Here is a 13412-nt window from a genome sequence, read left to right as displayed (position 1 = left end):
TAGGGGGCTGTGGGTTGGGAGTGAGGGGCACCAGCAGTGCTGGGGGGGCAGGGGGCTGTAGGTCAGGAGTGAGGGGGGAGGATTGGCAGGGTTGGGGGAGCAGGGGCTTAGGAGTGTGAGGGGCAGAGGCAGGGCATGGGCGTGTCACTACCCCCCCCCAGGAGTCCTCTCTTTTTGATGCTGGAAATATGTTAGCCCTAGATGTCGGAGCAGCCTTCCTGCAGGCACCTATGGTGTCAATATGGCTAGCACATAGGGGTTGAACACCACTACAGAATTTGTTTGACTAAAGTCAGTGGCATTCATCCCCTGGCTTCTTGCCATTCTCATACTGTGGCTCTTGGCAGCATGACTCCTGGGGCTGAGCTATGGTGACGTTAACTTCTTGGCTGCTGGTGATCTAGGCCCTGCCCATGAGGCCAAATTACTCTGACGCACCTGTCTAATAGGGCTGTGCAAAGCTTTAGTAGCTGATTCGATTCGGAAGAGATTTGGCCTGATTCAGGGACCAAATCTGCGAATACAAATCGAATTGGGAGACCCAAGTAAAAGCTCCAAATCGAGTTGGAAAAGCTTCGGAAAAAGATTCAGCCAGTTTGGAGATTTGGCCATAGACTACGTGGGCAACTGATAGCTGCCTCCAGCTGGTCAGTCTGTTGGGGTTGGGGGTGGGAGGAGCAAGGGATTGGGGCTGGGTTGAGCTGCCCAGCTGGGGCGCAGGGGGCCGCATTACTTAGGGAGGGGGGCGGGGGGAGCACAGGATGCAGGTGCAGTAGTGCTGGGAGTGGAGACTTTGCCCTGCTGCTGCTTGCCCAGCTGGGGCAGGGGGGGCAGGATGCAGGGGTAGCTCGCTCCAGGCAGAAGGGGGCAAGTGGCAGCAGGGCAGAGCCCCCACTGCTGAGCCCACATCCTGCACCCCCTGTGCTGGCTGGCAAGCAGCAGCAGGACAACACTGGGAGCAGAACTAGTGCTGACTCCTAGCACTGATGCAGGCAGGGCAGCACTAGGAGTGGGGGCTATGCCCTGCTGCTGCCCGGAGCAAGCTGATCCTGTATCACGCCCCCTCCTCATTGGCTGAGCAAGTGGCAGCAGGGCAGAGCTCTCCGTGGCTTCCCCCACTGGGGCAGAGGCAGACAAAGCCAGAGGATTTGCCGGAGAAGCTCCCACGGTTGTGCTGCCTGCCCCATCCCCCACCCAGTCCAGCTTAGTCCCGGCACTTTAAAAAGCCCCACACTCATGGGTTGCAGGAGTGGAGATTGGGGCCTCTGGGTGCTTGTGGCAGAGCCTCCCTGCATAGCGTGGGGGACAGTGGGAATTGCCCTCCCACCCCTGGCACCCGCTCAGTAGCTACCCTGTGGCACGGGTGCAGCGTGGTTTGGCAGGGCGCCGCACACTGCCTGGGAGTTGGGGTGCCTTCATCTGTCAGCTGGAGCTCCTGGTTCGATTTCCCAGCCCTCTGATCATTCCCCCAGCTCTGCACGCGGGGTTTCAGCAGGCTACTGCTGCCACCTGGGGAAATATCCCAGAGCTCACACCATCACCAGTGGGCAGTGGCAGCCTGCTGTCATCCCACATCATCCAGGGGCCCATGCCCCATGGGAAGAGCTGGGGGAAGTGATCAGAGAGCTGTGGGAAAGATTGGGGAGCTGGGGAATCGAACTGGGAGCTGGGGGAATGTTCTGGTACCTGAACAGTCCCCCTAGCTCCTGGTTCAATTCACCTGGGAGCTGGGGTGGCTCCATGTGTCAGCCGGAGCTTGGCAGCACTCAGCCCCAGCTTCCAGGCAGCATGCGGTGCCAAGCAACACTGCTCCTGCACCATGGGGTAGCTGCTGCATGGGTGCCAAGCATGGGGGTCACAATCCCCACTGCCCCATGCTGTATGGGGAGGGCTCTGCCACGAGCGCCCAGAGGCCCCAGTTGCCACTCCTGCAGCTGGTGAGTGTGGGTCTCTTTAAAGTGCCAGGAGGCTGGGGCTGGGCAGGGGATGGGGCCGGGCAGATTAGCCATGGGGGCTTCTCCTGCAGCTCTCCCCAGCCGATCCAAATCACTAAATCTCTCGAAATCTGCACCGAATCTCCTGAAGCTGATTCAGCCAAATCGATTTAAGACGGTGATCAAATCTCTGAATTGAATCACTGTCTTCCAAATCGAATACTTCTCTGTTTGCGTGGGCCTACTGTCTAAGGGAAGTGCAACTGTCCTTGGGTCACACAATGAATGGGTCCTAGTCCACTGATGGCCCAATGCATTGAGCTGGCAGTAAAACCAGATTGTGAGCCAGGGGAGGATGTAGGGCAATGGGCAATGTGCTGAAGATGACACTTCCCACTGAAAACATGCATTTTGTATTCTGCATAAATTGGCATCTCTTCATTGTTTCCTTCTTCAGCCTCTTACAATAATCCGTGCTAGAGGTCATGAATTTTGGACTGTCATAAGAAGCGTATTCACTCACATGGGATGCAATGAAAGAGGTATACTTTGACATCATTGAAATATGTTCAGGACTGGCATCCCAAATCTTTACGGTGCTTTGAATGGGGAAGCAGTCTTTACAGCATCTTGTCTAGTTATAAGAATTTCCCATGGTTATATCTACTGTGTGGTTGACTAACTGTCAAAAACTGTAGGCAGGTACAATAGTGGGTCTTAACCATAGCTCAGCTGAAGGGAATGGAAAAATTCCAATCAACTTCAATAAGCACTGCTGAGCACTGAGATGAGAACTTCACTGAGTGAGGGTATCATTTTTTGTGCTGCTTATGATTCCTGTCTTATTTGGAAGACCCACTGCAATACATTCAAGATATTGGGGAAAAAACATCTGATGAAGCATCATTGTTACTGCCCCCTGAAGCGAGCCACACCTGCATCCCGCCCCCCTGCCCCAGCTGGGCAAGCAGCAGCAGGGCAAAGTCTCCACTCCCAGCGCTGCTGCACCTCCATCCTGCGCTCTCCCCACCTCCCTCCCTAAGTAATGCAGCCCCCCATGCCCCAGCTGGGCAGCTCATCCCAGCCCCAATCCCTAGCTCCCCCAACCCCAACCGACTTTTTTGTATGTATGTATGAATGTATGTACACCTTAGTTTATAGCTCAATTAAGGAACATGTTTTGGGTTACTATAAAATACTGCACTAGCTAAAATTGAAAAATAGCAAAAGCTAGTGGTTCCATTCATTTAATGTACCATGGCTTCTGAACCACTATTACTATAGGACTGGAGTTTAGGAGGGAGAGGGTGGCTTGTTTTAATTTGGGGGGGCTATGCCTACTTAAGGCTGTATGAACTGTTATTATATTCTGAACTATAGTACATGAAATGGTTGCTATTTAAATGTATTCACTTAATAAAGTAGTAGTGCATAATGTATTTACAGCATAAATGCCAATTGTGTTTAAAAAAAAAATTGTTAAATTCCTTCTTGTGTTCCTGAAAGTAACGTTTCAAATTATAGTTTCATAGTTTCTACGGTCGGAAGGGGCCTGAGAAGATCATCTAGTCCGACCCCCTGCCATAGCATGGCATGAATTTCATGGCATGAAATTCTTCCATGAGCAATTATAGTAGTATTATTTCATATACTTTGAGATATGGTAGCATTTCACAATGTAAAAAAAATACGCTCTGGGATAAAAGTCCTTAAAGATTTACATTTACTAGAGCACTGCAAGTTTTTAATATAGAATGTTTTGGGTTCTAAACCAACAAATGATCATTTTTTTCTTTCCTCTATTTTTAATCTACTGGATGCCATTCAGCCACTCCTTACTGGTTTAGAGGCAATAAGTAAATTAACCTATGTTGATTGACTTTAACAGTTGCTCTCTCCCTCTCCCCAAAAAAGTAAAACTCCAAACAAACAGAAAAAACCCTCCGACTTTTGTAAAATAGTTTCTAAGAAGACATTTTAAGGTCTTTTAGGTATTAGATCAATAGCCGATGGGTTGAAAAGGATTTCCATGATAAATTATAATGGGTGAATGAAGAGAGATACATCAGGCTCTCTGTTTCTAACATGACATACAGGGAAGAGGTGTTTTATTATCATCTACTGTGTAATTGTACTCTTATTGATCCACTTGACTGTAATGTCATCAAAGCAAATTTACCTTGTAGATTTATTGATCTTCCAACTAGAAATTCAAGTTGATATTCGCTCACTGTTGCCAGCTGGAAAGGAACATTTGTTAAAACATCATGGGCTTATATTTGCTCTAGTGAATAATATACACACGTACAAATCTGTTTCATCTGTCCTGTTTTTCCAGAGAACCTTAATGAACAGAAAAATAACTCTAAGCCGGGTTTATCTAATTATGTATGCGTGTGCATGTGTACTCAACTTGCATGAGATAGAAACAGGGGTTTTGTTTTTAATTGTGTAGGAATGCTGTCTCTCAATTATTACATGTCAAAAACAAACCTACAAAGTGAGGTATCTGGGGGAAGTCAGAAAATCTGAACTGACATTCCAACCAATGTACTACATGGGTGTACTGAAGAATACGTGATTTAGATATTGATGGCAATTCATCATCAGGGATCCTGGTTTTCTTTGATTAAAAAAAAAAATCCCCAATTTTTTAATTTAAAAAAAAAAAAAAAGTAACCCAAAATCCACATTTTTCTGTGATTAAAATGAAATGCCAGAGTGAGAGACAGAGAATCCACAGTGGAGGTGATGATATCATGACAAGAAGCTGCTTATTCGTGCAGATGTGATGCAGTGTAATAAGAAAGAGGTATACTTTGGCATCATTGAAACCACATTCAGGACTGGCATCCCAAATCTTTACACTGCTTTGAATGGGGAAGCAGTCTTTACAGCATCCTGCCTAGTTATAAGAATTTCCCCTTCATGTATAAGTCACATTTCATTTTAATCACAGAAAATGTGTGGATTTTGGGTTACTTTTTAAATCCAAAAATCAGGGATTTTTTTTTATCAGAGAAAACCAGGATCCCTGTTCATCATTCTCTTTATATACCTATATTGCTACTGCCAAGGTGGCCCAGTTAATGGATGAAAAACTGTTCTTTGAAGTGGGGATCCAAGCAAAGCAGAGGTTATGCTGGTGAGCAAAGGGAACCATTTTGAAATGTTGGCAACTATAATGGGGTCGTGTTGGTTGGGTGTACACATCCATAATTGATCAATTCTGCACATAATTCAGGAGTGTTCTTGGATTATTCTTTGATACTGTATTATCACATGGCAACATCAGCAAATAAAGCTTTCTGCTTATTTTGATTGGCCAGGAGTCTCCATCACTTCTTGATGCATGCTAACTTACCTCTAAAAGATCACTTAAAACTATATGATAAAGATGCACAATAGGCCTTTTTTAACCCAGAGTTGAAATTCATAGCTGCAAGAGACAGCTGCCTAGGAAGTTGTTTCAGGACTGCAAAACAAACTCTCACTGGACCTCAATTGCATCATACATTTGGTTGCATTCAGTAACATATGCAAGGTGCAGTTCTTTGACCCTGCCTTCTGTAATGTTCGTGTGTGTGGCGGGGGGGTGGGGGTGTACTACAAAATTCTTTACCAGAAAAAACTTCTATACCATATACCTAATTCTCCCTATCAAGAGAAGCCAAGAGAAGATGTCATGGGTGTCACACAGCTTAATGTGTGATTATAAGGCACTAATGTATTGGTGAAATACTAGAACTCCTTCACATGGCTCTGTTACCCCTATGATTATTACCCAGACTGAGTTACTGCTACAATGACTATTTGATATGAGATAAGCTTTTACTATTAGTTTTGTACTTGCTGCTTCTACTTTTGAATTTATCCTAGGCATCAACTTAAACTCTTGTTGTAGGTTTACGCTTTCCCAGCCTTTCCACACCCCTGTAATATTATACACTTCTCTAATAATACTAGATGCAAGCTGTTCACCCTGTATCCCAGGAAGTCTGCTTATAGAAAAAGGGAAATTTGTGATTTCTCTTCATCTTTAACAAACATTCTTTGGCCTGCATTTCTAGCACAGTTCACATTCATTATATAATCCCATTACCAGGGCTGTCCACCTTTCCAGTAGAGCCAGTTAATTTATTCCACTTTAGTTGAAGTAAAGCATTAACAACATCATGTAATGTTACATTGTTGAATTCTATTTATAATTTGTAACTACCTAACATTATGTATCTCCAGCATTTTGTTACCTACATTTTGATACACCTAAGGTATTGTAGCAAAGCCTTGTTAATGGTAGGCAAGATGCCTTTCATATCAGTGGCAAATATCTTGTTGATTTGATTAGGGTTGATTTTGTTCTGTATTACCTGACGTACTGGTTTTGTTCAGAAAAACCACGCTTTCTGATAAATCGCTTTAATTCCATGTTCAGCTTTTAAAAATAGCTATATTATGCTCACCAGATCTGTTTTTTCTAGAAAAGTCCATTCCCAAATACTATAGATTTTTTTTTTAATAATTCTGTTTTCCATATTTACCAATTGAATTTCTACATAGGGGTTGCAAGCTTAAAGAAATTTGTACAATGGTTATTGGATTCATCCTATTGTTATGACTATGTAAGTGAGAGGACTGCATAAACCCTTAACATTTTTAAACATTAAATCAATTTTTCATTTAACATCCTGTCTAAATTTTGAAGAAAATGTTTATCACTTTTCTCTCTCAATTCTAGCCATTCCAACTGACTTTTTGTCCCTTAACATTTACACTGAGTGCTGTGATTTTGTTTACTTTGAGTGCAGCTGGACTTGGCCCTGAATATAGCCTGGATGAGATTGATGAAAAGGAAGAGCTGAGTTTGTACAAAAAGGAAAGTGAAAGTGCAAATGCCTTTCCTAGGATGCAAGAGGTTACTGCCTCCATCATCGCTACTGATGGAGATGTACCACTAGATGCTGAAAAAAAGGATCCTGCTTCATCAGCTTCAATTTCTGGCAGTGCTTCTATAGATAACTCTCAGCTCTCCAAGGAAGAAAAACAAGAAAATATGAGCACAGATGGCAAGTAAGTACTGTCAGAAAGAAAGAGGGAGGGTGGAGGACAAATAAACAAAATGTTGAGTGTTGTTTCATTGCAAAAGAACAGAATAGAGACTTCTAAGAGTGGAGCATGAGATTTAATTCTCAGCACAGTATTCTTCTAGTGTGGATAGCCAGCTAATTAGTTAAATGTATTTAAAAAACAGGCAGCTCTTCAGATTACCTAGTGTATACCTCTTTTTCATTAACAAAAAATTGTTTCTGTTTTGCATAATACTGATGAACTGCAGTAAAATAATCTTGTTTCTGTGATTTAAAATGAAAATGTGGATTTTGGGTTACTTTTTTAAACCCAAAAATTGAGGATTTTTTTTTTAATCCAAGAAAACCAGGATTCCCTGGTCATAGTTTCATAGTAGCTAGGGTCAGGAGGGACCTGATCAGATCATTTAGCCTGACCCCCTGCCACAGGCAGGAATGAGCTGGGTTCACAAGACCCCAGACAGGCAATCATCTAACCTCTTCTTGAATTTGCCCAAGGTTGGGGTGAGGACCACTTCCCTGGCAAGTTGATTCCAGATTCTGGCCACCCTAACTGTGAAATATTGCTTTCTTGCCTTTAACTTAAACCTATTCTCCAACAGCTTATTACCACTGTTCCTCCTCACCCCAGGTGGTGCTGGGGAGAAAAGGGCTCTTCCTATTTGCTGATGATCTCCCCTCATGAATTTGTAGGCAGCCTCTTGCCGAGGCTGAACAGGTTCAGGTCCCTCTGTCTGTCCTCATAGGGCCTGTCCTGCTGCCCTCTCACCAAATGGGTGGCCCTCCTCTGAACCCTCTCCAGGCTGGCCACATCCTTTTTGAAGTGCAGCACCCAGTACTGGACACATTACTCCAATTGCGGCTTGACAAATGTTGCATAGAGGGAGGAGTATCACCTCTCTGGACTGGCTTGAGATGCATCTTTGGATGCGTGACAAGGTATGACTGGCCTTGCTGGCTGTGGTCTGGCATTGGCTGTTCATGTTCATCTTGGAGTCAATAATGACTCCAAGATCCCTTTCCGCCTCTGCTTTCAAGAGGGGAACTCCCCAGCCTGTACGTATGCTGTGGATTCCTTCTCCCAAGGTGCAGCACCCTGCATTTGTCTACAGTGAACCCCGTCCTTTTCTCATCTGTCCACTTTTGTAGTCTCTCTAAATCTATTTGCAGCCTCTCTCTCCCTTCAAGTGTGTCAACCTCGCCCCACATAGTGTCATCAGCAATTTGGACAGTATGTTTTCAACACCCTCATCCAAGTCGCTGATGAAGATATTAAACAGTGTGGGCCTGAGGCCCAAGCCCTGGGGGACCCCACTGCTCACATCTCCAAAGGCTGAGTACATCCTGTCCACCACTACTCTCTGGGTGTGCCACATCAGCCAGTTTTTTACCCATCCAACTGTGTAGGCATCAATGCCACAGTAGCTTAATTTATTCATTACAAAAAATAGGCATTATCTGGAGTACAATGGAACTGAACCATGTTCCCTCCTATGTGGAATCACTAGTTGTTCTAACAGTGCAGTTTTCTAGCCCTGTTTCACTGACAAAACAATGCCAAGAGGCCAGATGGAGGCTAGGACCTTTGATGAAATAAAGTTTTTCAATTATGTTTTTAGTAATCTCTCTCTTCCCCCCCCCACCCCGAGCGTCTACAATGCAGTAGTATTCCATAAGTATTTTCTATATGTCTTTTGGGAGAAAACTTTTATAAATTAAAGTTCTACCTGTTATTTATAATTTTATTCTCACACTTCAGCTTGCTGTGAATGTTTGTGGTTTGATCCAGTTGGACAGCCAAAAAAAAAAAATCAAGTTAATATGAAAGCTTTGAGTCTTCACCAAGCTCCTTTATGCTTTTTATTTCTTACTAGCACTGCCTTTTGTGCTGTCCAGGCAATAGAACATACAGGATCCTTCCCTGATTAGATTATAGTCCAGATTAAACACATTTCTCATCTTACAGTTCTCAGGTGCCAATGCTTTAAGTTTGAGGTGAGAATCCTCTTTCTGTCATTATTGAAACTGCTTGAAGGAATTTATATATCAAAGTAAGGTTTAAATCTGGAAATCTAATCAATTAGAATTTAATTAGAAATATGCACTACAAAATTAATTATGATATAATTTGGTGGTATGTGTATATATAACATAAATCTAAAAATGTGATTCTGGTTTGTTCAGTTTTTCTCTAAAGCAGCATACTCAATATATCCTGTAGTGGCCAACATCCAAGAATAGTGCAGATGTTTAAACATAAGAGCGTAAGACATGCTATACATGGTCATCTAACCCAGCATCCAGTCTCCAAAAGTGGCAGAAGTGGGTGCCATAGAGGGAGAGCATTAAACCAGATGTATTAGAGTTGTCTTTTCTGTGTTCAATATACCCACTAGTATGTTTGGTACATCAACAGAAGAATGAGCATTTTGAATTCAATCCTATGGGATGCAGAACACCTAAGGGATCTCAGTGGAAGTTGTAACCTAATAATGAAGCATTGTTTGGGAAGTATGAGGGATAGGTTCACACAGTGCTTCACTAAAAATGAGACTACATGTGTTCTGTGGTATGTAAAGCATTTCCTCTCAATTTTTAATCACTCCTGTTGAATTTTCCAGTGTTTGGCAGAAAGCTTTGAATATTTTTGTCCATCTGTCTTTAGAGAATATTGCCAGTTCTCTTGCATCTTTTTTTTGTTTACTGAAATGAGAGAGATCAATATATATAATACTTTTTTTGCAGCAGCAGCAGACCACAGAATAAGATTGGCAGTCTGCAGGTTATGTCTGAAAATGACAGAGAGTTGGAAATACTGGATCAAAATAAAAATGATAGTGAGTAATTCCTACATGTTTCTTACACTTTAATCAAAGTTTAAGTTAATTTATCATTGTTTGTAAGGGAAAAATATTTCATAATTGTGCCTTTCATATTAAATCACATCACTGATCTACACTAGCTGTAAATCAGAGCAGAATAATAAAAGTGACTTCGAAGCGAACTATGCATGTATGCCTAACTAAGTAGTATACTGACCCTTTTTAAATATTATTCCACATATAAGAACATAGCATTCCAAAAATTTAACGTATGAACTCATCAACAGCTAGAGTTTTAACCCTTTCATAGATACTGCTAAATTAGCATAGCTTTTGGCTCAGTTTTTCTCCTCCATATGGCCAATGTTCAGCTATGGTGACCCTGTGCTGTGGGAAGTAAGATTCTGGAAACAATCTTTTTATTTAATTTTTCCTTCCCAAAATAAGGTCCATGCCTGATTGGGCATGCGTGGTATACAGGAAAATAAGGTAAACTGAATAGTGCCAATAATTGAAATGTGGATTTTGCTGGGATTTTCCAGCCAGTTCTAAAAATGGATGGTCTTTTTCCCCATGGGTTTTGTGATCCTATGACTTAATCTGCTGCTTAATCTATATGACAGTTAACTAACTACAAAAACACATTACCTTTAATAGTAGCAATTTAAGAGCTCCAAGTGTTTATTGGAGAGTTTTTATTAATTCATAGAATATTTATATTAACATGGGCCGATATGAGACCTAAAATGGAAGAAACCTGTTTGTTCACTTGAAATAAGGCTTTGAAAACCTTAGTTCAAGTGAACAAGGTTTTAACTTAGTTTTAACTGAAATTTGCTTAATGTAGACTGAACCAAAATTTCGGACATGGGCATCTTTAAAATCTGGAAAAGTTCAGATGTAAGCCAGATCCCAGATTTTTAGACATGCCTGACTATCAAATGCCTGGAAAGCTGACTTGGCAGTAATGCTAATGTCCAGTCATTGTATAAGTGCTTCACTACTCAGATATAGTAGATACATTTAACAAATTGCACCTTTTGATGTGAACAGGGGTATTTAAAAAAAAACAAGCAAACAAATCTTGCAATTTTGCTGGAGTTAAATCAGATTTACAGGATATATGTTTGAATAGTGTTTACATGTTGTGAACCAGATACTTTCTCTTATGCAGAAAATCACTAGCACTTTTTCAAACAGGCTGAAAAACAGACTTTTGTCTGGTGTATTCGTGACACTTAACAGTCTCACTGTGTAGCATAGCTAAGATTTTTTTTTTCTTTTAATAGAAATTGATAAATTTTAACCAGGCCTAATCGAGGAAAAATAAATATATTTTAATCATGGGAAGGTGGGTAGTGAAGGAAAATTTTAATAATACTGAGGAACTATTTCTCAGAGTAAATTAGGATATGGGGCTTAATGATTTAAACATAAAAGTTCAGGCTGTTAAAAAAAATGTATTCATTCCAAAATAATCTTCTTCTCTTTTAATATGAAGAACACATTGATACAAGACTCCTTCCAACAACCACAGTAGAAAACAAACTTCAAATGGGAGAAATTAATACAGTCGATGTTGAAGAAAATAAAAAACTTGAAGTTGGCAGACTATCAAACTGCCATGCACATAATGGTGTCTGTATAAATCATGAATATAATCAAATGATTTTAGGAATACAAGATCAGAAGCTGAATCAAGCCGACTTGGACATGGTGAAAACTCAGGATGTTGCAATTCAGACAACTCCATTTGATGGTAGTTTTGGGAGGACAGTAACAGAAATGAATCTTCATCAAGATAACTCATCTTCCTTCAAAAGAGCAGCTGACAAGCTGAATTTGGATATAGACAGTACACCCTGTATATCAGCTGCAGAAATGGAAAAGACTGTGCACATGTCAACAGAAATAACTTGTCAGAAACCAGAAGTTATGCACGACAAAGCACTTGCCATAAAATCGCAGAGTAATGTACATGTGAATGATAGTTGCCTTGTCTCTTTGGAGAGAGATGCAAGCAGTCCAGTTGGTTCTCCTACAAACTCCTATCCACTTTATAGACAAGGCTTCAAACCCAAACCAAAGCCATCTAATGAAATTACAAGAGATTATATACCCAAAATTGGAATGACTACCTATAAAATAGTGCCTCCAAAATCCTTGGAAATATTGAAGAGTTTAGAGTCAGAGACTATGTCAGATACTAAAGATCAGGAAGGAGTTGCTTTGGGTACCCCCATTAAGTGTGAGAGCTCAAAAGAATTTGGAGTACAAACAGAAACTCCTTGTGTTTCAAAAACGTCATCATCTGCTTTAAAACATGAAGCTGTATTGGCAGGAAACGATCAGCTGTGTGAAAGTAGCAGCATCACTGACTGTGTTATAACCTCTAAATTTGGGATTACTACTGAAAGCAAGCAAACGGAAACAAAGGCTTACAGGTCTCCGATAAGCAGTGGCAGAGCTCAGTTGATGGTGAACTCAGATAATACAAATACTTCTCCCGAGACTTCAGAAAAATCAAATGCATTAAGTCCTACAACAAAACCTACTTCTTTTTACTTGCAGATGCAAAAAAGGGCTTCAAGTCATTATGTCACATCCGCAGTTGCCAGAAGTGCCAGTGCTGCTAGTAGTTCTACTCGAAATGAGTCCAAGAGCACAGATGCGGAAAAAAATCCATTGCCAGATCAAACTAGTCTCCCTTCAAATAAAATAAACAACTTCCCTTCCCAATCAGATGCAGGAAAAACTGATGATAAAAAAACAGAAGAACACTGCATTTCACCTCTTAAGACATTTAAACCTTTGAGTTTTCCTTCCTGTCAGCCAGCCTCATTGAACTTAAAGTCTCTGAGAACTTTTGCTGTTCCAAAGCCATACTCCAATGCTAGGCCATCCCCTTTTGCTCTTGCTGTCTCATCAGCAGTCAGAAGATCGCAGTCATTCAATAAACCACGTCCTGTCACCAGTCAACTGTCAAAAGAGGAATCTCCTGTCGAACTTTCCTCTGTGACTTTCACAGCTGAAGTTAAGAAGAACCATTCTCTACAGAATTCAATAGGAGATTCACAAGTCATTATTATGGATAAGGTATATTTTATGGTGCAAATTTTTTTTGAGCATCTGTAGCATCTCATGATAGAATAAGACTCACTTTTTCCCTTCCTAAAACAATTCAGACTTCTGGCAGGCATTGATGTTAGCATACATGTTACATCATGTGTCCTTATGGTACAGCAGTAGCATTTCTAATATTTTGGGGAATTTGAAAGCAAGATTTTCTTGTACAACATTAACGTAAAATTTGTCTACTTTCAAATCTTAGAGTGAATTCTCAAACTTTTAAGCAAAAACATTACAAGATACACATGGATCAAAAAGAATCTTTCACGTGTGTAATAAAGGATTTCAAATTCTACCCCATAAAATTTTTTTAGTGATGTAAACTATTTGGTCCCAGCTAAATCACAGCTGAGTGAAAATGGCATGTGTTTTAAATGGCATGTGGTTTATTTCATAAGTTGTCTTCATAAGTATAAACTTCTTTTTTTTTTTTTTTTTTT

General features: G+C 41.2%; 1 protein-coding gene across 1 annotated transcript in view; it reads left to right on the top strand.

The window, feature by feature from the left end:
• COBLL1 (cordon-bleu WH2 repeat protein like 1) overlaps positions 1 to 13412 on the top strand; it is an 80851-nt gene that overhangs the window by 59928 nt on the left and 7511 nt on the right. The window contains exons 10-12 of the mRNA XM_019522717.1: positions 6743 to 7004; positions 9773 to 9858; positions 11345 to 12951. Coding sequence (XP_019378262.1) covers positions 6743 to 7004; positions 9773 to 9858; positions 11345 to 12951 — 1955 coding nt within the window. The remainder of the gene's footprint in view (positions 1 to 6742; positions 7005 to 9772; positions 9859 to 11344; positions 12952 to 13412) is intronic.

The sequence above is a fragment of the Gavialis gangeticus genome, unplaced genomic scaffold, assembly GCF_001723915.1.
Source record: "Gavialis gangeticus isolate Ggan-Ray unplaced genomic scaffold, GavGan_comp1, whole genome shotgun sequence".
Classification (NCBI taxonomy): Eukaryota; Metazoa; Chordata; order Crocodylia; family Gavialidae; genus Gavialis; species Gavialis gangeticus.
The sequence above is the reverse complement of the archived record's forward strand: the minus strand, read 5'-3'. Positions and strand labels throughout refer to the sequence as shown.